The 24,621-nt window shown below is 49.0% G+C and overlaps 1 protein-coding gene across 1 annotated transcript; it reads right to left on the bottom strand.

The window, feature by feature from the left end:
• Positions 1-7,693: 7,693 nt before the first annotated feature.
• LHX5 (LIM homeobox 5) lies at positions 7,694-23,706 on the bottom strand. Its single transcript, XM_088143164.1, has 5 exons — positions 23,534-23,706; positions 20,228-20,451; positions 16,875-17,152; positions 12,959-13,124; positions 7,694-8,052 (listed from the first exon to the last, which is right to left on the bottom strand). Exons 1-5 carry the CDS (start codon positions 23,704-23,706, stop codon positions 7,694-7,696), a joined length of 1,200 nt encoding a protein of 399 aa, XP_087999290.1.
• Between the last annotated feature and the right edge of the window lie 915 nt (positions 23,707-24,621).

Raw genomic sequence — 24,621 nt, forward strand, 5'->3', positions numbered from 1 at the left:
GTTAGGTAGGAAATGAGGGAAGCCAGGGAGGCTATACACTGTTAGGTGAGAATGGGGGAAAGCAGGGATGCTATAGACTGTTAGGAAGAAATGGAGGAAGCCAGGGAGCCTATACACTGTTAGGTGAGAATGGGGGGAGCCAGGGAGGTTGTAGACTGTTAGAAAGAAATGGGGGAATCCAGGGAGGCTATACACTGTTAGGTGAAAATGGGGGAAAGCAGGGATGCTATAGACTGTTAGGAAGAAATGGAGGAAGCCAGGGAGCCTATACACTGTTAGGTGAGAATGGGGGGAGCCAGGGAGGTTGTAGACTGTTAGAAAGAAATGGGGGAATCCAGGGAGGCTATACACTGTTAGGTGAAAATGGGGGAAAGCAGGGATGCTGTAGACTGTTAGGAAGAAATGGAGGAAGCCAGGGAGCCTATACACTGTTAGGTGAGAATGGGGGGAGCCAGGGAGGTTGTAGACTGTTAGAAAGAAATGGGGGAATCCAGGGAGGCTATACACTGTTAGGTGAAAATGGGGGAAAGCAGGGATGCTGTAGACTGTTAGGAAGAAATGGAGGAAGCCAGGGAGGCTGCAGACTGTTAGATGGAGGACTGTGGGATGAAAGACAAAATATTCATACATACAGACTCATTGGCTGCCATGACACTCAGTAAATGCAAGAACATCACATTCTACCTCCCCTGCCCCATGACAGTTGCTCCACAATACTCTTTTGTGAAAAAACGTTTAAAATAAATTCTCCTTCATTTGGATGGATGTGAATTGGTGGAGAAAAATGCCTCTATTTCTCTGCCTGCACTAATAGATTCTTTTCCTATGCCTTGCTGAAAATGCCCTATTTACTGAGGCAGGCCAACCAGGATTAGCCTGAAATTTCAGGTTTATTTAAGCTCTGTCTCAGGGACTCTGGAGGAGGACTAAGGACTCGGGGAGACAAGAGAGAAAGCTACTTTCTGCTCAGCTCCATGAGCAATTTTACTACCAGCTTGTCCCAATGTGCACCAGCCCTAAGCTTCATAGCAACGTGACAGCAGCAGAAATGCAATTTTAGGCCATAATCCAAAGAAATAATTTCTGAGTCCCAAGGAGTTAATCCTTCTGTTTAATTCTGCACTTCTCAGAGTTGATGTGGGGGAATATTTCTAATTCTCACTTCTTCAGTTGAAAAAAGAAAAGGACAGATTGGAAAACGTTTGAGGGAAATTGAGAGAGTAGGACAGGAAGTCTCCGGGTTAAGAACACCCGGTTTACGGATGACCCATAGTTAAGAACGGAGCCCCTTGTAGCAAAATTTGAGTTAAATACACAGTGGTTCGAGTTCATTATACAATACTACTTGTACAGTATTATACAATAACACTGTTTCAGCTTATGTACAAATTTGACTTAAGGACAGGCCTTGGGAACGGAACTTCCCAAACAGTCTCTTTTTAATGGGCGGTGACAAATTTGACATATAAATAAATAAAAATAAATAAAACTTGTTCTTAAATTGGAGACTACCTGTACACCAAAGACAAGAAACCCTGAAGAAAGGGGTTTCTTCTGGAGACTCAGGAGTGCGTACTTCAATGGCTGTCATAGACAAGGTTGCCAAAATCCTCTTAGCCTCTGAGCACAGATCTAATGATTTAAGCAACAGGAAGATATAGAATTGGTTTAAACCAGTGTTGTCCAAACTTGGCCACTTTAAGATGAGTGGACTTCAACATGGCTGGCTGGGGAATTCTGGGATTGAAGTCCACTCATCTTAAAGTGGCCAAATTTAGACAACACTGGTCTAGAGCAATGTTCTTCAAAGCTGGCAACATTAAGATGTGTGGACTTCAACTCCCAGAATTCCCCAGGCTCCTGAGCTTAGAGGTTTGAAAGCCAAGCCCAACTCAGTGATTGCACCACCATCTAAGCAAAACTAGCCACCTGATCCACCAGTGACTCCTCGCTATCCCAACTGGGGAGCGGCCATGCATATTTCTCAAAAGACAGCAGGGAGAATGAATAAGAAGTTGATGTTCCTCAAATACTGGGGTTTTAATCTTAAAATTTTCATTGTGGCTCAAGCCTGAGGCTAAAATGTGGGCTGATCCAGCACTCCAATGTTCTTATGGAGAAGTCTTCAAGGTCAGACCCCAGAGCATATTGCAACAGAGGTCAATCTGAGAATTCACAAAGGTATGGATGAGACAGGCACAATAAGAGTTTTTCTCTGAGCGGAAAATTCCTCCATGATCATACAGAAATGATATGATGTAGTGGTGGATCCAAATGCCTCTGCAAGTCGTTATCATGTCACTGAACATCCTGTCCTGTGAACTAACCAAAGTTTAGCAAACTATCCAAGATACAGGCAAGGGAAGAATAGACTTTTCTTGGGTGACTCCTGCATTGAAATTCCACCAGGAATATTTTCTGATGCCTCTTCTTTTCTCTCCATTCTTGATAAATTGTGTTGGTCAAGCTACTCCAGGAGATGTTTTCAGGAAGATGGAATCTCATAAATCAAACCTCTGGACTATCATCCCCACCAGTTTTTTGGGGGGGAGGCGGAATGCTTCTTGTTGGGGGTGGTGATTCTGGTTTCATGGCACTCTATTAATTATCAAATAATCAATCTAATATGCCCTGCATCATTTTTTATCTAAAAATGGATGAGTTTCCACCTTCTACAATCCTTTGCCTTCTCAAGATAAGAAGGACCACCTTAGAAAAGAGAAGAAAAGAGGTAAACATGCATACAAAGAACACATCTACACAGTCAGTCAAAGCACAGGACGTATCTTTGAGGTCCATCTCTCTTCAGAAAGTGAAATCTGTTGAATCCTACTTGGCTTTCCTTGCCAAAAGCTCTGCATGTATCTGGAAAGTTAGTGCATGCTAGGGAGGTGGGCCAACTTCTTGATGTGTTAGCTTTCAAAAAGCAAGAGGAAGGATTGATTGATTGATTGATTGATTGATTGATTGACTGACTGACTGACTGATTTATATGGGGAGTGAGATGTAATCCTGGGGTTGGAAAAGTAACAGTCATTTACTTTACACATTTTCATAGGGTTTAAAGTTCTAAGAAATTGCTCATTTTCCTTTTGGACCCCTTGAATGGTACAGAGGCTTGGTCTACAGGTGATGTGTGTTGCCTGTTTAGGTTCTCTGCTGTCCTTGCTTGGACTCCAAAGCCAGAAATCTTTCAAGGGTAGCATCAGCAGAACACTTGAACAATGGGACACTTGTTAGTATCTACTGAGGACAGACCACATCAGCTACACCCTTTTCCCCACAGTTGCTTGGTCTTTGTTAGAAGCTTACAAGCCAAGGTTAAATGGTTCATGACTAACATCAACCAAATTCTATGTTGGCCAAATTAGATGATCTTCAAGGTTCCTCCAACTCTATGAGAAAGGCCTCCAACAGAAAGGGCCTAGGGTCCTTGTTCAATTCTCAGGATACTCTGGGGAAGCCAAGGAGGTTATTAAACTGATTTCTATCAGTTCAAACATATTTTTTGAATATTCTGCTGTCCAAATGCACTATTTGGGATTGAAATGTTCTTTGTCAAAAGAGGGGAGAAGTTCCTTTAGCCAAATGCAATAAGTCATCTATTAACGATTTAGGTATTTATGGCCTGCTGTTGCTCGGGGAGGTGTAAATACGAAGGGCGTGTGTATCAGTCTTGATCTGATTTGAACCATCCATCACTTTGAATTGCCACATTGATTCAGAGTGAATATCTGAGTCAGACCAGCTCATGAGATGGGGTCTATAACTGCCTCTGTCCATCCCAAAAGTTCTTTGTGCTGGAAGCAACTGATTCAGCTCAACGATCTAAAGCAGCTAGCTAATTCAGAAAGCCAATCGATTCAATTGAGATGCTCTGAAATCAAATCTCCCAATGGAATATGAAACACCCCTCCTAAATATCCTCCAATATTTTATACTCACCGCCCTGCAAGGTGGGAAAGGCTGACCAAGGTCACTTTGGTGTGGATGAGATTCAGAATTGGCATTCTTCAGCTTCACTGTACTAAGATGGCCTTCACTATAAGACGGATAAATATAATCCTCCCAGGCATGGCCAAAGTTACTATCATTCACAGCCTCCTTTGTGTTCAGAAGATACCAGGGTCCAACCCTATAACATTTCTAGGACTAGTTTGTTAGGTCACCGCACGCAGATATGCACACTCATTTGCCATTCAGACTAATTCAGCTTATTTGATGTTGGCTTTGTATGAAGGATGGAACAGAACCATTGTGTGGTTTACAAACCATACTTTCATGGCTTAGCACTTACCTGTGTATCCAGCCAACTGTGGCATCTTCGGCCAACTGTGATGATGCAAACATGTTCTCAGCATGTGGACAGTACTGGATTAGACAAAACACTGGTCTAACTGTAAAGCAATTTCATTTGTATCAACATTCAACTTGTATGCACATCAGTTCCTCAACCTATTGTGGCTTAGTAGGTTGTACAAACCTATTTATGATTTGCTGTATTAGGCAAACTCAAAAAATGGGTTAATCCAATAACCCAGTTGGGTATGTTGTATGAACATAGCCAGTGAAGGTGGAGAGGATGAACTGGGATTTGATAAATTCAGTAGTTGGCAATGGCGAAAGATGGTTAGGATTATCAAATTCAGTTCAGGAGGCATGTCGTAATACACTCTGGAAAAGCAATTAATTCTGTTTCCATCTTTTGGCTGCAAGATAGGAAAATGGGATGGGGGTTAAGAAGGTAGATTGTGGAGTCCTTGGTGCTCTCTAAGCTGGTTGTTTGCTGGCAGATGTTTCATTACCCAACTAGGTAGCATCATCGGCATGTTATCATGACCAACACTGATGATGTTACCTAGTTGGGCAGTGAAATGTCTGCCAGCAAACAACCAAGCTGAGAGAGCACCAAGGACTCCACAGTTCAACCCTGAGCTAAGATCTTCTCTTCTGTTGGAAGGTTAGATTCTAAACAGGCTTTGCATTTTAGAAACCGTCTGAGACAGCTGCTGTCCACCTTGCTTTCTACATAGACGAAAAAGTGAATGTTAGTTTAACATTTGAGGAGCATTCTAGGAAAGTCCTATTAGCACAGCTGATGGCCCAGTGAACATTTGCACAGATAGTGCTAGGATGATCTGGGCCTGGTATTCCTTTACATTTACAGAGATTTGTGCCCCAACGGGACAAATTGTTGTGGGTTCCCATAGGATGGTGTCACTTTTTCCAAACCCTGGGTCTGTTATAAGCACTTACCTTCTCTGTGTACACCAGGCACTGCTTTTCACTGATAAGTGTTTTCCTTTTTTTCTTCAGACAATTAATTTATATTGGAAAGAGAAAAATGACTCTTGGTTCCACTATGTTTCTGCTCCACTGCTCCTAAATGACTAACAGCCTCTGAAGGGTTCATACACTGGACTAAGCAGCAGGTTGTTGAACTATGGTTTGGTCAACAAGCCACAGTTATGGCAAGAAGGCAGCCGCTGATTGGGGGACCCAATGGATGATACAGATGAAGGCCACACTGGGGGAGAAAAGCTTCAGGCTGCATTGGTAGCTGTAAGAAGTCACAGTGATGTCAAAATGATGACATGTCAAAGGATGCAACTATTTAATGTCCTGACATCTGATGCAAAAACATAATTCACGTCATTGGCATGATGACGACGTGGTGCATGAGTCAGCAATTGCCTGTCTTGTCCTCCTGCCTCATAGTGGGGAGCTAAGCATTGATCATTTCTTCTCCTGAGAACGTTGCTGGAGATGTCACCTTCTCTGGTTCTACCATAGGATGGCCTTTAAGAAAATGCTCCACTCTGTTTCTTTGGTTCGGGCTGAGAGAGGTATCAGAATCCAGGCATCGTGGCTTGTGAACCATGGCTTATGCCAAGGTTTCATGGCTTGGTGTGAACCAGGCCACTATGGCTTGTTTAACAAACTGTGATGCTAATAAAACCATGGTTTAGCACCAGATGTTGACAAGGAATACATTTATTTAGTGAACAGGTGAAGCAAGGATGTTTGGGGGGGTTTAAAAAAATCAAGATGGCCATGCAGAGGGCAGCCATCTGGGCTTTTTAAAAACCACCCTATGAATTGGATTCCTGTCTACTTCTTTAGCCTTCTTCTTCTTCTTCATTCAACCACTGTTCCAGTAGTCTCTGGAAACTAGGAATGTGTGTGTGTATAAAATACAATCCAAGTCTGTGTATAAAATGCACATCTGAGTCCTTCTAGCCTCCATGATTATGCTAAGATAATGACAGTTTTGATGTTTTTGTGGTCACATTTTTTGTTAACAATAATGTAATCAAAATGTTTTTTCTCCAAATTTCCTTCAAAGACGTTAAGGGCAATGGGAATTGTAACCCAAAACAACTGGGGCCACCAGATTGGAAAAGACTGATCTTGAATTATCTTTTATCTTTTTTTAGCTTTTTACTCATTCTTTTTAGATTCTCATTTTCACTCTTGATATAGATTTTCAGATCCTTTATGCATCCTTTTAAGGACTGTACTCCACCCCCTTTCGCTGATCTGTGTTCGTATTAAAGATTTAATTGCACTGGATCTTGAATTCAGTCCCAATCTTTTCTTACAGAAACAACAGCAACAACAATGGGAATGACTTTCTCCCGTCTTTTCGTTGCGACCTAAGCGTGGCAATTCTTGTCATTTGCAATTTCAATTCCTTATGCATCTCCATTCGTTCCCTTCCTCCCACCTTGGCCCTTGAGATCCTTGATATAATAAATAATCAATAAACACAAAAACATACTTTATTTGTTTCTTCTTTATACAAAATAAAGAAACTAGGAGCAAAAAAAACCCTATAGTACATCCTTAAACACGGGTAGCCTCCAAGAAAGGTTTGGATCGGGGTTTCTTACTGACATCCCCAAACGATTTGCTTTTCTCTCTTTTTATTTTCGCTGTAATTGGTAGCCGGGGTGGGGTGGGGTGTTGTGTTTCCTCCCCAATAAAAATAAGAATATAATAATAATAATAATAATAATATTAATTAATTCAACCAAAGGAACTCAAAACCCTCCCCAGTCCATCTGAAGGCATCGAAGAGGTCCTCCGTGCCATTCCAGCACTGACCACCAGGGGGCGACGCGTCACCAGCAAAACCCTCCAGCCCCCCCCCTCCCCTTCCACCGTCCCATCCGCGTCAAAGAAACCTTCTAATTAAAATAAATCCGTTCTCTTCCTTTTCTTTTGGATCCGATTCCGGAGAAACGAAAGCAAAGCAAAGCAAACGCCAAACTGCTTTTTCTTGTAGGTTTCTTTTCTTTTCTTTCCCCCCCCACCCCTTTTCTTAAAAAGAAAAAAAGAAATCGCTAAAAACCCGAACCCAAGACACAATCCTGGGTGGGAGACAGCGGGGCGGGGGAAGCGACGCTCGACCCCCTCCCCATCCTCCAGTCTGCGAAACAGGCAATCCAGCTTTGGTCCGAGGAGTGGCGAAACGCGGAGGTTGGCGGCTGGCGGCCGCCTCGGCGCTCCCTCCTGGGCCTCCAAGCGTCTCCACTGGGCCCACCCGGGGCAGGCAGTGGGCCGGGCGTGTCCTGGGGCGGCCCCGAGGGAAGCGGGGTGGCCTCCGCCCCCGTCCGGGTGGGAAGAGGGCTCGGTCCGAGTTCGGGCTTGGAGGGGCGGTCTGGCGCGCGGCGTCCCCCCGCAGGGCGCTCTACCAGACGGCCGCTTCGCTGAGCTCCTGGTTGGAATGCGAGAGGGGCCCGCTGTACCCCGACATGGGGAAGGGGGGACTGGGCCCCCCGCTGAAGACCTCGCCCGGGATGGGGTGCAGCGACCCGGGCAGGCCCGGCTCCGGGCTGGGCGTGTCGGAGTGGGAGATCATATCTGTGTACCTTTGGTTCTCGGAGGTGTGGTGCGCGGCCAGGGGGGCGTCCAGGGGCCCGAGCGGGGTGGAGCCGGCCCCCGAGGTCGGGATGTAGCTGGAGTCGGCCGGCGACTGCGCCTGCGAGGGGGGGCCGTGCGAGAAAAAGTCGTAGTTGCTCCCGGGGCCGTAGTAATCGCCTTGGTAATCTGGGGGGGAGAGCAGAGAGCGGGTGAGCGGTCCAAGAGGCTTCCGACGAAAAGGGCCCAGCGCCACGCCGGGAGAAGGAGGAGAGCCGCGTTGGTCGGGCAGGGGGGGTGGGGGCGAAAGATCAGGAGTCTGGCCGCACCTCCTCCGTGGAATACGTTGGATTACAAGGCCGAGCTTTTTAAAACCCGGAGCTTTGGTGAAGCCCTGATGCTTATTGCTGGATAGGGAGACCTCCGAGTTAGGCCGGTATTACCGCACAGCTGGAGAAGCCAGCCCTGATGGAACAGATGTGGTTTATTCCCCATCTTCATCTCGCTAGACCCCTCAGTGAGAAACCCGTAAAACAAGCCACGCAAAAATTATAACCCCCAAAGGTCCCTCTGACTGGGTGCTCTCTGAGCAGCTTTGGACTACAGCTCCCATTATCCTTGCTAACCTGCCTGAGGAAGCAATTTCTGGATGGCACTGAGACCCAACCCTTTGGCCTACCAACTCTACCAAGTAAGGGCAACAGTTATAAATTTAGCCACCCGTGCATTAAAGCTTCTTCGGAAGGCACATTTTCCGGATAACTGAACCTGGAGCTGATGGGCAACTGCAGTCCAATCCTTGTGGAAGAGCCACACGTGGCAATACCTCCTTCCCTGTGAGTAAACCCCATGGGACTCTCCAGAACTTACTTCTGAGTAGACCTGGGGCTTTCTGAAAGGATTTTAACTTCTGTCCCCTTGGCACTGACCCCAAGGAACCGTGCTCCTTAGAGGCCCAACCCAGTTACCGGTTCGACCCGTTTTCTGCTTGTGCAACTTTACATCAAATCAAAAGTTCGGGTTTGCAGACCCCCCAAACAAATAAGCAAACCACATCCTTGCCGGGTGGGCCATTTCAGGGGGTACGGGTTGACCGGACTTGATACGCATGTGAGAACACCGCCATAAAGTCGCCCCCACCATAAAACACAAACAAAATGCATGAAGGGGCTGATGCCGATCAGTGCTTGAAAGCCAGCTTGTGTGCTGGGGCCAAAAAGGAGGGGCTTAAGGAGGATGGCAGGTCCAGGAAATTGGGGGGTGAGGTGGGGGGTAGGCAGGAGAGGGAGCCCCCCTCTCTACAGGGCAGATGAGGGATTCAAGGGTTGAAGCAATTGCTGTGAATTGTATTCGTTCCCTTTTCTCCCCTCCCCGTAGCAGGGGGTCATTAATTCTATTAAAGAGAGGACCCGGCAGGATCTGGATTTGGGGACGCACATGTGTACGTGTGTTCAATGAGGCCCACCCTCTTGAACAAAGCTTCTAAAGCTAGGGAGGGGTGTGTTCCCGGGTGAACTATAAGTGCAACTTTCTTCACGATTACATGCCTTGCTTTGCACATCACAGTGGACTTTAGTGGGTATCTATAACCATGCACACACACTTGTGCGCGTGCCTGTCCAGGCTACAGCTGCGACCTCTCCAGTTCTCACACACCCCTTTTTAAGGACAATATCTAGACCTAGAGACCCAATTTACTCTAGCAATGAAAGTCAAGGAACACGGTGAAAAAATGGAAGTAAGGTTTTAGTTAAGAATGACAACAGGTCCAGTGACTAGCCTTAGAATTGACAATGGAGACATGGAAGGGGTGGAGAGCTTCTGACTTTTAGAATCAACCATCAACAGTAAAGGAATCAGTAGTCGGGAAATAAAACGCAGCAGACCAGCCATGAAGGCCTTGGAAAAGATACTCAGGTGCCATGATGTGCCTCTACCTACAAACATCAGAATCACGCAACCCGTGGTATTCCCTGTGACACTCTATGGAAGTGCAAAATTGGACTTTAAAGAAGCAGGAGAGGAAGAGTCTTGACACCTTTGAACTTTGGGGTGGGAGAAGACTCCTGAGAATACCGTGGATAGCTAAGAAAACAAACCGATGGATCATCGAACAAATCAACCCAGAGTTCTCATTCGAGGCACAAATGACCAGGTTCAAATTCTCCTCCTTTGGACACATTATGTGAAGACCACCTCTCTGGAGAAAGCTCTAATGCTGGGAAGGGTGGAAGGAAAGAGAAGTAGAGGATGACCAGCAGCAAGGTGGAGGGACTCCGTTTCAGTGGCCACCGTTGGAAGGCCTGAAGGACCAGGTTGAGGACAGATTGTCCTGGAGAAAAATCTGTCTATCTGGTGGCTAATAGTTGACGCTGACTTTATGGCGCGTAATCAATAATCATAAACCCCATTAGACAACTGAAAGGACAGCATTCACGCAAAAATATTACGTATTCTCCCAACCGCACAGAAACACAGGGCCAGAGATGTATACATATGGATTGTAACACACACAGTTTAAAAATAAATGTGTGTGTCTGTGTGAGATATAAATAGATATATTCTTCTTACACAAACACAATTATGCATTACCCAAAAAAAAAGTTCACTCCAACCCCCTGAAAGACACCTCTGCCCCCAGGAACCTGGCTCCCTGCCCAACCCATAAGCAATCACGCCCCATTTCGCCACCTTCGATTCCAGTTGGACACCTTGACATTCCCAACTTGAGCAATCTGGTCAACGTCTCCTCCGAAGACAGCTGTACAGAGATCAGGGGAAAGGATCGGACTTGCTCCCAGAACAAAGGGATACAAGACTGCAAGCAAGACCTTACATGCCCCACTGAAATCAGTGGGGTTTACTTCTGAGAAAAGCCAACAATCAGTTGGCCAGGGGAGTATAACCCCCACCTCAGCCTGTCTTCAAAGGTGAGGTCCTATTACCGATTGAATTTACCCTGGAGAATTTTTCCCCCACGCTATTCTCCTCTTCTTTTCCATAATCTTCAAGGGCGACATTCACATGTGTAAAGGCTGGCGAGCAGCAGAGGGTTTATACCCTCCCAGAATACCCAGAAATAAATCTTAAATGTCTAGGAAAACATGCCTGCCTGTCTTCTCATCAGAGACTCACCCAAGATGGGCTCGACTATATTCCATGTTCTGCTTCTGCACGACACGCTATCTGCCAGGCACAACAACTGGATTTGCACACTAAGCTACTAGAGAGTTGGCTGGCTGGGGGTTCCCTGTGCTGTGAGGATGCAGCCTCTGAGTGACCTACTCTGCGTAAGGGGGATGAGCCCACCCAGACAGAGAAGAGCACGGTAGCGCACTGAATGGGCCAAGCGGGCATCTGTGAAGTCCGCCCTATTGAGTTCAGTAGGAGAGATGAAAGGATCACAGCCCAGCGTGTCAGTCCCAATGCAGTCCCTGTAAACAAGGTGCAGTGTGCATATAGATATGGTTAGAGCTAAGGGCCATGGCAGACACCCCTACCTGAAATGTGTTTTTTGGGGGGGGGGATGAGTGGAAAGAAACACTAGAGAGCAAGTACTTGTTCAGAAAGGATCCCTGCGAACGTTTCAGGGGGGAGACCCCATAAAGTTTGTCCTCGGAGGGGGGTGTCTGTTGGTTTCATGCTTGGCCTCAAGAGATGTGGGGGAATTGAAGAGAGAGGGTGCTGAGCCTGGAGCAACTCCAGCACAGCGGGGCTGGTCGGGGGACACCAGCCTTCCCGGAGCGCCTGGGGTGGGCATAATTGGTGCACATGCCGTCTGAAAGGGGTACAAAAGGCGGGCAGCTGAAGCTTTGTTCGGTGCAGCCCCGGGAGTGTGCGGGGGCGGCCTTTCCCAGCCGGGCCGTGATGGACAAAGCGCCTTTCTGGCTTGGGGTGGGGAGCCCGCCGCTTGGTCCAGGCGGGCCGGACGGCGGCCTTGGGAGCAAGGTTTGCCTTGGCTGAGGGGCACCCCCCCCAGGGCGATCCTCAGAGCCTTGGCTCTGGGAGGGTCTGCAGGGGAGGCGGGGGAGAGGTGGGAAGGAAAGGGGATGGGGCGCGGGGAGGAGAAAGGGGTTGGAAAGAAGGAGAGCAGAGAGTGGGCAGGAGGAGGTAAATCAGCAAGGGGAAGAAAGAGAAAAGAGGAAGGAAGGAAGGAAGGAAGGAAGGAAGGAAGGAAGGAAGGTAGGAAGGAAGGAAGGAAGGAAGGAAGGAAGGATATGAAAAGGGAAGGGATGGGAAGGGAAGGGAAGGGAAGGGAAGGGACGGGAAGGGAAGGAAAGGAAAGGAAAGGAAAGGAAAGGAAAGGAAAGGAAAGGAAAGGAAAGGAAAGGAAAGGAAAGGAAAGGATGAAGAAGGGAAGGGAAGGGAAGAGAAACAGGAAAAGGAAAAGGAAATTCTTCCACAATGACTTCTGATGGAAAGGAAGGGAGCAGAGAAAGAGAGAAGGGAGGAAGGTAAGAATAGAGGCCAAAAAGCAATCAAGGAAAAGTGAAAAACACTCACTGAAGAACACTTTCCATCTCCGTGAAACTTTCTTAAACAAGGTTAATTCTCCAGATGTTGAACCTCCACTCTGGGAGGACCAAGAAAACTTTGTTTTCTTTTCATTTACAGGTAACTAGAAGGTCCACAGAGAAGCGCCTCTCCTCCCTCTGCCTGTGAAATCTGGAGCCCTAATGCCTCAGACCCCGAGGCTGGCTTCAGACAACACGTGAACACCCAGCGTGGTTTTTACTGGCTTGGGGCTGAGCACGTCACACGAACCCAGATCTCTGAAGCAGGGCTGGTGGCTTTACAACAGATGGGAACCCAGCCATGGTGGTTTATCCAACAAACCATGATGGAGCATGTGGCAGACCCAGCCAGAATAAAAACCCTTACATGTTCATTGTCTAAGGATCTTTACTTAGAAATAAAGTCATCGACAAACAGGCGGGCAATCTTCCTTCCTATAAGTGGATGGGGGGCCTTGACCCAGGAGCCAAAGATAGCTAGAAGGGGGGTTAGAAGCAAAAGAGAAGATAAGCTAAGAAAAGGATCAAGTCTTGAAGGCAGCACATTTGGGTCAAAAACTGGAGAAGAAAAGGCCTCTTACCTCCGTAGTAACTGTATGGAGTGGTACCCAGCATCTCGGATTCATCCAGCCGGCCCCCCAGAGGACGCATGCGCCGAGGACTCCGGAAGAATGCATGTCTCCGGGCGCCCAGTGCGCTCAGTTGCTTCATTCTGCGCTCTTTGGAGCGCCGGTTCTGGAACCAAACCTGTGGGTGGGGGGAGATGGTAAGATGGGGGGCTCCAAGCAGACAAGCACCCCTCCAATGCAACCCCCCCCCGTACCCCAGGAACATGCCTGCCACCAAAAAAAGGGTGGGAAAAAACCCCATGGAGATCAGGGGAAAGCAATAGAATTGGAAACAGAGAATTCTTCCCAGAAAGCAACGGGGTTGAGCTTGTCCATACTGCTGCGTTCACGCAACAAGCTAAGACTGGTTAGTCTTGAATGCATCTGTCGAGGGAAAGGAGGTTATAGCTAGGCAGATTTTGACAATCCCACCCATTGGGTTAGTTGGTGGTTTGGGGTGGGCGAACTCAGAAAAGGGATAAACTCAAGACCTGGGTTAAGCGTGTGGCGAGAAGGTGGCTATAGACTCCTGACCTTGACAGAACATTAATCATGTGCAAGGGGGATGAGAAAAGACCTAGGGAGGTGCTGTGTGAAGGATACTGTTTGAAAAGGGGCTCTGTTTTGAGAGAAGTGCTCAGACGTTAAGCCAGCAAGTTCCTCCAGCCATGGAATTTCCTTCTTTTGCTCCTCTGTTCTGCAAAGTCTAGAGTTCTAAACAAGGCTTACTTGGAGGTAAGCTTTGTGGAACACAGGCCAGTTTACTTCTGAGCAGCCACACAGGGATTGTTCTATGAAATTCACCTCTCTTTCTTTCACCCCTAATCCAGCTGGGATGCCTCCAGACCAGTATAAAGATGATCTCCAGGTGAAAGACTGGGTTCTCAAAGTATCTTGAGCTGAGAAGTGACCAAGCCCATTTCAGCTTTGAGGGCATCCGATCGAATCTGAAACATCTGTGTTTGGCTCAAGGATAACTAGAAAATTGTGTTCACTGTATGTCCCCCGGGGTTCAACTAACCACGGGTAGTGTGTTGGTGAGCATGTCCTTGTATGCTGGCTATGTTTGCATGATAGGCCTATCCATGGTTTAGGGTTGACTCAACTGTCCACTTTTGGACAACTCATTGACTGGGGTTGGGGGAGCACATTGAACCTTAACCTAACCACAAGGGGCTAGGGTTAACTCAAATATGGTGGACTAGTTTGTGGCTCTGGGTGCGATGGGGACACAATTATCCTGTGATTTCCTCAATGTTGGCCTAAGGTGTCTTCTTTTCCTAAACCACATTTTGGGCTTAGCCTCTTGAGGAAACCCTGCTGATTGTGGTTTAACAAATTCTTAGGGAAGGACATTACTACTTAGCATGCCATTCTGAAAGCAAGGAAGATAACAGTTTGCAGTTCTGTGTGTGTATGTGCATGTACGCGTGCGACAATTAGGAGCATGCAACACTTCCACAAAGGGGAAGAAAGTGGTTGCAAATTGCAGGTGCAGAAAAGCCAACCCATTCCTAACGCATGTGGAATTTCTTTTCCAGATTTAGCTGAAGTTCCTCTCTTCTAAGAAAAACACTGAATACACCAGCTCAATCTCTCACTCCCCTTTGCTGGTCATAAATTAATTTCACTTTGATTATTTCCACACGAGCTAATGATTTCAGAAAGTGGGGTGTGTATTCACAAGATTCACTGAGCCATAAGCAAACTGGCTACGTTTTAACGATGTTGGGTGGGCTAGACCCAGCCTTTAGGGCTAATTTGGGGGAGGGGGGTTGAATCCAAGTCATTGGACTAGTCCATAGTGAACTTAAACCTAGGCAAGCAGTTGGGGGAATCCAGCTGGATGGTTTCTTCAAGAGGGTCCATGCTGAGGTGCCAAGCAAAAGAAGAGTTCTGGAAAGATGGAAACCTTTGGAGTCTTGGCCCATGGAGCTGAACGATCTTCAGATAAACAACAGCTTTCCTAAGGGACCAGGAACACACATCTGGAGATCTTCCCCATCAGCCATCCCATGTTGGGTGGAAAAGAAGGGAACTGTAGTTTCCCACCTGTGGAGGGTACTAGTTAAGGGGAAAAGTTGATCTTTTAAGGGCCACTAGAGGCAGAAAAGTCCTCATTCGTGGCCCTCAGGGCCTAACTTCTGCAGCTATATTGCCTCTGAATCTTGAAGCTCCACTGTCTTCAGTGGGTAGCAGACAGTAGGAGTGGAACATGAAGGACAGGAGCAGTCCTACACAGTCTTTAGCTGTTTCATAGAGATGAGCCTCCTCTTGGCAAGCTGGCACATCAGGAAGAAATCAGAGCAGATTTGCCTAAGAAATCTGCATTCCAAAAGAGACCTGGTGGTTGAAACAGCTCTTTCCATAGACTTCAGATGATCTGGTGGTCTTGATTTATTCCTGGTAGCCTCTTTTTCTTCTGGCCAAACAAGTCCCAGTTGAAACATCACCTCCGCTGGTCTTGCAAAAGGAAGAACTGCAAACAGAGCCTTAAAAGGCAAAGGGAGGGAGGGGACCCTAACAATTAATGGGGGAGACCTTGCTTTCTTCTCCTTTTTAGTATAAACTGGACCTGGTTGAATTTCTGGCATCTCTTCCTTGGAGGTGCATCCCATTCAGTACTGTGGAATTTGTCCTGGGGAAAAACGTGCATAGGAGCAGGTCTATGTGGACTTGTGATGGAATGGAATTATGAAGGCCAAGCTCGGGGAGATAAACATTTTGATTGATGTCAGGCCTAGCCCAAGGAACTCCAAGAGACAATGCCAATTCAGTCCAGCTATGTTTATTAGCTACAACCTCTAGCAAGAATCTTCCCAGACGCAAACCCCAGTTCCCAAAGTCCTCCAGCCACAACAGTGTGAATTCCTCAGGGAGGTGCCAGTCTCATCCTCTCGTTCCTCCCATGTGGTTCTGGCAAGCTAAGAAAATGTTTATCTCCCCAAGCTTGGCCTTCATAATTCCATTCCATCACTGAACTCAAGCTTTGCACTCAGGTAGCCACCATTCATTCCAATAGCTCGTCCATCCAAACCTTGCTGGTCTTTCACTATTCCCAGTCACAGAATCACAAATGTTGAGAAGAGGTCTCAGAAGTCACATACTCCACCCCTTGCTCAGTCCAATGGGCCTTTCCCAGAAATCATAACCAGCTTTCAGAGAGCTCTTAAGTATGTCAGCTATGGAATACACCTCCTACATGCAACTGGACTTTGCATTTAGAGGACAGGGGCCAGGAAGAATGGGTTTCACCCGTTCCTCCCTCTCCAACAAAACCTAATCATCTGGTAGGATGTCACATGCTCCTGTCCTTCATGTTCCACTCCTACTGTCTGCTACTCATGTCGATTCTGTTTTTTGTTAAGGTGACTTCCTAATATTCCATTCTTAATTAAAACAGTTAAGGGTTTGGCTCTCAAAATATTTCCTGGAAGACAAGAGTGATAAATGATGATTGCTGGCTGTAAAAATCCTTTTGGGATGGTGCCTGAAGATTTCCAAGTTTGACAAGCTCACTGTCAACATTTCTGGATGGTTCTCATTTTCTCTCTCTCTCTCTCTCTCTCTCTCTTTTTCTGAAAGAAAAGTCCTTGGTGATGGCTCAGCACAGGAGAGCCTTTCCAGATGCCCATGGTGAGAAGTGATGATATAACCTGGAATGTGTAGAAACGTTTCCCCTTTCTGTAGACAGAAAGGCACGGTTGGAAAGGACGTGGAGGAGGCTGAATTCCGAAGGGCATTAGAACCATGAATCAGAATATCTCTGGGGTACAATAAATGCCCAGAAAGAAGCCAAAAAAATGATTGTCTAGTAGATGATGGGAAGCAATCATTCCAGCTGGGCACCTTCAAAACTCTGTTATAACAAAATGGTAATTTATCTTACCTGGATGACTCTCATGTTGAGCCCCGTCTCTTGAGCTAGCTGTTCTCGGATATGTCGGGTGGGTTTAGGGGTGGCTGCAAAAGCTGCCTTGAGGGTCTCCAGCTGCTTGGCCTTGATGGTGGTTCGGGGTCCCCTTCTTTTGGTTCCAGAGTTCTGCTCCTCATTTTCGTTATTGGTGGTTTCTTTATCTGAGGAAGTGGAATTGTCCGTCTCCTTTGTATCATCCTGCATGGGGTCCTGAATATCCGGAGATAAACTTCGGTCGGTACAGGAAGAAACTGTTGGGGAAAAGGAAGAATGGTCAATATGTGGAGAAAGAAGGAGCAAGGAGCATCAGGGGGGTAACTTAGCCAAAGGAAATAAACTTTGCCCAGTACTTTTATGGGAAAGTCAGAAGAAAATCAACTTAGTCCTGGTCTCATTCAGCAGAATGGAAAGGGAGACTCTAAATGCAACAGAGCCACCTTGCAAGATTTTGAAGCAAATGAGGGAAGACAAGACAAGTCAGGAGTTCTTTGACTCGGAAAAGAAGACAGATATTCTAACAGGGCATCCCCTTGACTTTTTTTTTGAGGAGCTCTGCCAAGATGAGAACCCCCAAATCTTGCTATCAGTGAATGAACCTACTATCAGGTTCCTTGGAAAGAAATATCCAGGGAGAAAAGGGTCTTTATGTTCACAGAAAAGGATGTAAGTTGCTTTGAGAGGATAGAGGAACATTGCAAAGGCAATGGGAAGGCAATCAATTAATTGATTCATTAATGAATCAGACAAACAAATAAAGCTGTGGAAAAAGAGGGTTTGGAAGCAGAGGGTAGCAGCCAACCCACTGAGCTATTTAGAAAAGCCATCGCCAGCTGGTGCTCTGTAGATGCTTTGGACAACAAATCCAAGAAGCCTCAGCCAGGCTGTCTAACTTGATGATATGAAGTATATTCTGATGCACTTGGAGGTCTGGTTGAAGAAAAGTTATTCTTGTCCTCTTGAAATAGGAGGGAGGGAGGGAGGGAGGGAAGGAGGCAGGCAGGCAGGCAGGCAGGCAGGATGGAAGGAGGGAAGGAGGGAAGGAGGGAAGGAAGAAAGGATAGATAGAAAGAAGGAAGGAAGGATAGAAGGAAGGAAGGATAGAAGAAAGGAAGGAAGGAAGGAAGGATAGAAAGAAAGAAGGAAGGAAGGAAGGAAGGAAGGAAGGAAGGAAGGAAGGAAGGAAGGAAGGAAGGAAGGAAAGAAGGAAGGAAGGAAAGATCAGTCCAGTGGTGGGGCTGGGAGGAAAGGGGATCCAGGATGCTGGTTTTTCGTGAGGACTAAAATCCAGTTATACAATTTGTGAAATAAAAGGAGAAAAATGATCTTGGCTGGCTGCCAAAACTAAGTGAAGTCAGAGCTAGCTAGCACTTGGATGGGAGACCACCAGGTGTATGGCAACCCATTTCCATATCACTGCCAAGAAAACTACATGGACATGTTCATGAAGTCACCAAGAGGCAGAGCAAAACTGGAAGGAATCTTCACTTTCAATTTGCAAAGTATTGGATCCTTATCTCTGTATCTTTGGCAGGGCCAACAGCCCCCTTAAACTTGCTGCTTGATTGATGTGTGACTACTCTGATGCCAGGAGATACATGTGTGTGGGGACCACTCCTGGCTGTCCCCCCCCCCAAAGGCTATTCTTGCATGAGAACAGCTCTCATTCCCCTCCTCTCCCCACTAGCATGCCATGCTTGCTGAAGAGGATGGGGGTCATGGGGTGGCCCATCTGGTGGGGAGAAGGTTAGGCAAGGCTGGGCTGGAAAAAGAAATGGGGAGCATCTGAAAAGCAGCAGAGACCAGGAGGTGGTTTGGCAGATGCCAAGGTCTAAGGGGTTCTATGGAGAGAAGCCCGTTTTCATGCAGATGGTGAGGGTATCTGTGGTGTTCAGGGTAACTTCCCAAACCCCCACTTCTCTCCCCACATTAGTAAAAAGACAGCCAGTGATGGACAAAGAGGAGGAGGTGGGGCAGACTGGAAATGCACCTGATCCCAAATCACAATTATCTTGGCTACACTCTGGCCAACAGCCAGGCAGAGAAGCCTCCAAGCCATCTGAAATTCTGCTTTCCTCATTTCACAGCCATCCCTCCACACTTGCAATCTTGGTTAAACTTCTCATGAAATAGAAGCTCATGATGGTTTTGGAAAACCTGCTAGGTTTGGGCTGAATGAAGATAGTGTGGGATCCTGACAGAAAGAGGACAGGCCTAATAGGAATATAATGGAGAAAGAAAGAAAGAAAGAAAGAAAGAAAGAAAGAAAGAAAGAAAGAAAGAAAGAAAGAAAGGAAGGAAGGAAGGAAGGAAGGAAGGAAGGAAGGAAGGAAGGAAGGAAGGAAGGAAGGGGAAGAGGAAAGGAAGGAAGGAAGGAAGGAAAGAAAGAAAGAAAGAAAGAAAGAAAGAGAGGAAGGAAAGGAGAGGGAAAGAAAGAGAAGGAAGGAAGGAAGGAAAGAGAAGGAAGGAAGAGAGAGGGAAAGAAAGAGAAGGAAGGAAGGAAGGAAGGAAGGAAGGAAGGAAGGAAGGAAGGAAGGAAGGAAGGAAGGAAGGAAGGAAGGAAGGAAGGAATCCTGATTTGTAGAGAAGATTTGTAGAGAAGATTTTCCCTATTCTACCAAAAAAAAATAAAATAAATAAATCTGAAAATGAGATCTCGGAGCATCTCCCTTCTTCTTCTACATTTATTCTTCCACTGTTTAACCGAAAATCACAAATGCTTGGGTAGGAACATTTCTTATACCACAAGCTTATGGATGCTTGCCTATATCTCCCCAACTTCAATGAGTCCTACTCTTAAGTAAGCGTGACTTTGGGGAAGACCCTCCCCCCCCCCCCCCCCGCCCATACGGCCTTGTGGAAGCACCCATTCAAGCCCATCCTCTTTCAGTGACCTGGGATCAGGCCCTGCCTGTCCCTTCAACCTGTTGGGTTCAATTGCCTTGAGCTTCTGGAGAGAAAGAAGCACGAATCTAGTGCGTAACGTCAATCCATCTATAAGCATCCACGGGCCACGGATCTTAGGTCTAGCCGTGGCATAGGCTTCCTAGCTGAGATGCTAGAGGAGATGGGACTCCAGTTTCAGCACAGATGCTATGTTAGCCAAGGCACCCATGACTGTCCACCCCACTCCCCACTTAGCGAGCACAGTGTCCAGGGTTGGGAGCGCAAAGTCCCAGACGAATTGAGGTCTTTTGCCCCCACCCCCAGCGGGGGGGTGGGTGGGGAATCCAGGACTGTTTAGCATACAGATCAATCACCATTGTCTACCCTTCTCTGGGATTCAAAACCAGCAGCAGGTCCAGGGAAGGGGCCGGGGAAGCGGTCACCTGAGTTGAGACTGCCCTCTTTAAAGCTGGCGGAGCTCAGGTAGTCCTCCTTGCAGACGAATTTGTTCTCGTCGATGATGTACAATTCCTCGCCCGTGGAGAGTTGCTTGTTGCACACCATGCAGGTGAAACAGTTCAGGTGAAAGACTTTGCTGCGGGCTTTGCGCACCAGGTCGGAGGGGGAGATACCCTGCGCGCAGCCGGCGCACTTCGTCCCAAACTTCCTGAAAAAGAAGAAAAAGCAGTCAAAACGGATCGGGCGATGGCGAGGCGGAGAAGAAAGGAGCGGCCGCTCAGGTCGGGGCGAGACGAGGTTTCTCCCGAGTGCCTGGGAATGGATCCCCAAAAATGCGCCCCGGGGATCCATTCCCAAGCACACGGGAGAAACGGTAGAAGGTAGGTGCGCCGTCGCCTTCGTATTTGAAACGATCAACTGGGTCGATCCCTTTTTCACTCCGGCCAGGAAAAGTACCCCCCTCCCACCCCTGCCCGGTAAAGAATCTCCGTGGTTTTTCAGTGTTCTTCCTGGTTTCTGTGCCACTTATGCGAAAGGATGTTTTTTTTTTTTAATTTAAATAAACCGGGCAGAAAACAATTACACTGAGGTCGCAGGAGAAGAAAGTGGGGAGAGGCTGGAAGGAACATTTTGCTTCCCCACTTCCCCCTTCTCAAAAATGCCCTGATTTTCCCCCTTTCGATAGGAAATCACTCGGTAAGCACAGGAGAACGATGATTGCAATTGGGGCTCAATCCTGGAAAAAATTCTGGACTGGCTGGGCGCGTTTGAATGTAATGCTTAAATTAAAAAAAAAAGGAATTAAAAGGGTTTTGTCCGCCCTTAGAAAGGGCCTGACCCAAGGGAACGCCGCTCCGCGTGAAACCCGAGGCAAAGACCGCTTCGCTTTCCAGAATCTTGCGCCGCTCCTGGCTTCGAATTCATTGGAAACCCGTCCGACTGGAATCGGATCCTAGTTTCTAGACGAAGGCAATCCATTTTGGGTATGTGGTTTTCAGAGGAGGGGGTGCGGGGGAGGGATTATTTTTAAGAAGATTGTTCACTTCAGCCTGGGAAGAAATTCATTTTTCTCTCCCCCTTCTCTCTGTCCAAAGGCCAAATGGGAACGGATGAAGAAAAGGTTTTATTTATTCCATTTTTTAAAATCCCGGTGGTGTGGCTTGGCTTGTTCGCTCACCCGAATTCGAGGATGTAGAGCAAGGCAAAAAAACTAGAAGCTGGGGTCCAGGTCCTCTGTCTGCCCCCCCCCCCCCCCCGCTCTGGGGCAAGCACCATTTCCTCTACCTGATGTGAAAACATTACAGGCCATATATATATATATATATATATATATTTGCGGAGGGGGAGGGGGGAGAAGAAATATAGCCATCTGCATCTTTTCTGCCCTTCATCCCGAGCGTTTAAAGGCTTTTTAAGGGGAGGGGGGTATATGTAGAAAGAAGAGTGAAGGTCCAAGAATTCGGAATGGCCCTTCCAGCCCGTTTACATGTGCAAAGCCAGCTTAACCCCCGCCTATTCATATGCCGTCGCCTGGGGCCCAAACGCCCGCAGATCTCAGCAGTTTACCCCGCTCCCCTTGCTCGGCCCCCAATGTTCGTGATCCTCACCCTTAAACGAGGAGGTGCTTTACCTCAATTACAGTCGAAAAAGCTAAAAGGCAAGGATGGCTTGCATTTTTAAATGGGCTTTAATTGTGGATTTGGGGCGTGTAGGTGTTTGTCTTCGAAAGACAAAAAGAAAAAATGCGGGTGGGCCAGATTCGCCCCCTCCGCTCGGCTGAGCCTCTGCAAAGTCGGGGGAAGGGAGCGGCCGAGTTTTTCTCTTCGCTGCTGTTGGCAAAACAAAACGCAAAGGCAGCTCGGGATCCGAGCCGTCCCCTTCCATTAGGACGCCGGCCTTCATTTTCATATCTATATCAGACCCCTCTCCGCTTAAAATGCCAGAAAGCATTCTTACAGGGAGAGCTCTCAAAATAAAATAAAAATAAAATAAATAAAATAGTGTTCGCCCCTAAAGATCCGTAGAAGTTGGCGCGGGAGAATAATAGAAACGCGAAGGCCAGAAGAATGCACCCCCCCACCCTTTACGGCTACCCGCCTCTGCGCTTCATGACTAAGGAGTCCCGTTGAAATCCAGAAGACTACTCGTAGGTAAAACCCCAACAGCTTGGGCCTGAATATATTGTCACCTCCGTGGCAAGAACCGGCGGTCGGGGGGGAGGGCGCGCGCACGTATAGGTAGGCAGGTGAGGCAGAGCTAATAGGAGAAATAAGGACCCAACAGCGGGAAGTATGGCGGGGGGGGGGGGCGGGGATGGCAGCACTTCCCGAATTCCAGGCCGTTTAATCTTTCTCTCGCTTATTCCCTAAATGAAGATCTGCTGATGACCCCAGCCTCCCCGCGCCTCGAGGAACGAGCCAGCGAGCCCGCCCGCCCGCCTCTCGCGGAGGAAGCCAATTCCGCTAAATTCGGTCTGCGCGCGTCTCGGTCGTCCCCAAAGAAAGGTGCGGAGCCGGGCAGGTGCAGCCCCGGCGGCGGCGGCGGCGGGAAAGGCGGCATCCCCTTCGGCAGGAAGGGGCGATGCGCCGCTCGTTCCGTTTCGCTTCGCTGGCGAAACGGCGGCCCTCGTTGTCCCGGCTCGCGAGTGGAGGGAGCAATTCGCCGCGCCTTGCAGGGGCTCCGGGCGAGCCCAGGTTTTAACCCGTGCCATCAAGAAACCTAGTGATAATTATACAAATAGACAAAGCCCTCTCTCCCTCTCTTTGTTTTTTTGCACGGGAATTGCGAACCAGAGATTCCGGGCAAGCCAACCCGATCCGATCCAGCGGAGTTTACGCCCTCCTAAGCGAGGCTGGCATGGCAAGCCCCAGCGAACCGCCTGAGAAACAAGCCATATTCCCAGTAAGACTTTCCCCCAGGTAAATTATTTTTTTCTTTCTCTCAACCCGCCCCCCCCCCCCGCCGCCCCAGCGCTGCCTTTTGCTGCCCAAAGCTCGCCTCCAGGCAGGCGTGTAAGGATCAGGCCAGGGCCCTGATGGAGGCAGGCAGGCGAGGCATCCCCCACTTGACAAGGGGTAAGTCGAGGCGCGAGGGGGAAGGGGGGTCAGCGGGAAAGGGAAAGAAGAAACGCCGCGAGGCCCGGAGCGCAGCAGGGCTGGAAGGCCAGCGGCAGGCTTGGGGGGACCCAGTTCCCCGTCCTCCTTGGGGTGCGAAGCGGGGAAGGAGGGCGGGGAGCGCGCCGGAGAAGATCGGGGCGGGGCGGGGCGGGGCGGGGGACAAGGGCCGCTCACCTGAAAAAGTCGTTCTTGCAGTAGAGCTTGCCTTCCCGCGAGAAGCATTTCTCGGTGAGGTTGCACTTGCACTCGCAGCACTGCACGCACTTGATGTGCCAGGCCCGGTCGAGGACGTTGAGCAGGAAGCGGTCCAGGATGGGCCGCTCGCACCCGGCGCAGTGCACCATCATCGCCGCGGCCGGACAGGGGGGTGGCCGCGCCGCCCAGCCGCTCCTCTGCGCCGCCCGCGGCCGCTGCCGCGTCTCCCGGTGGGCGCTCCCCGCGCGCCCTCCGCTTCCTCCGGGCGCGCTCGGGCTCCTCGGCGTCGCCCCTCCGGCTCGGCGCTCGCCCGGCCCGGCGTGGCTTCCCGGGCAGCTTCAGCGCGGCAGGCCGGGCCCCGCGGCCCCCGGGGCGGCGGGGCTGGGCGGCGGCGGGCAAGGCCCGGGCGCGGCGGTGCTCCTCGGCCGGTCCCCTCCTTCGCCGGCGCGCCGCTGGCTGGCCGGGACTTGGCTCCACTTTTGCGCTGCTCCCATCGCCCAGCTTTGTCTCGGCGCTTTAGTAATTCGCGCACCCTTATTCAGATTTGGTGACGTGGGGCGCCACGTCGGGCGGGCGGCGGCCAATGGCGAGCCGGTGGCCATGGCAACCTCTTAATTTATAGCATATCTAAATTGGCTCCAGCCCGGCGCTTGGCACAGAGGGAAAAAAAGAAGGCGACTCTATTGTGGAGGGGCGAGATTCGCACCTGGCTCGCCGAGGTACGCCGTGAGTAGCTTTCCCTTCCGACCTGAGCGCGCTGGCGGGTCTGGGCGGGGGCGCAGCTCGGTCGGGCCGGGCTGGCGGGTGGGGAGACCGGCTCGGGGGCGGCCCGTCTCTCCCTTTGCCCCCGCCCCAGAGAAAGCAGAGGAAAATCAACCCTCCTGCCCCCTTTAGCCAGAGAGGTCCAAAAGCAGCAGGTGGGGACGGAGGTGGCGGTGGTCTCAACGCGCCCGCCGCTGGGGTCGCTCCGGGTTGCCTTCGCTGCTGGGGGGCGCAGGACTGGCTTTGCCCACCTGGGAGAGATCCGCGCGAGAAGAAAATCGCAGCATCGAAACTTTGCCCGGCTC

This window comes from Python bivittatus, unplaced genomic scaffold (assembly GCF_059951505.1).
Source record: "Python bivittatus isolate LINGU-HERP-01145 unplaced genomic scaffold, Pbiv_v1 ctg000280_np1212, whole genome shotgun sequence".
In the NCBI taxonomy this organism is placed as follows: Eukaryota; Metazoa; Chordata; class Lepidosauria; order Squamata; family Pythonidae; genus Python; species Python bivittatus.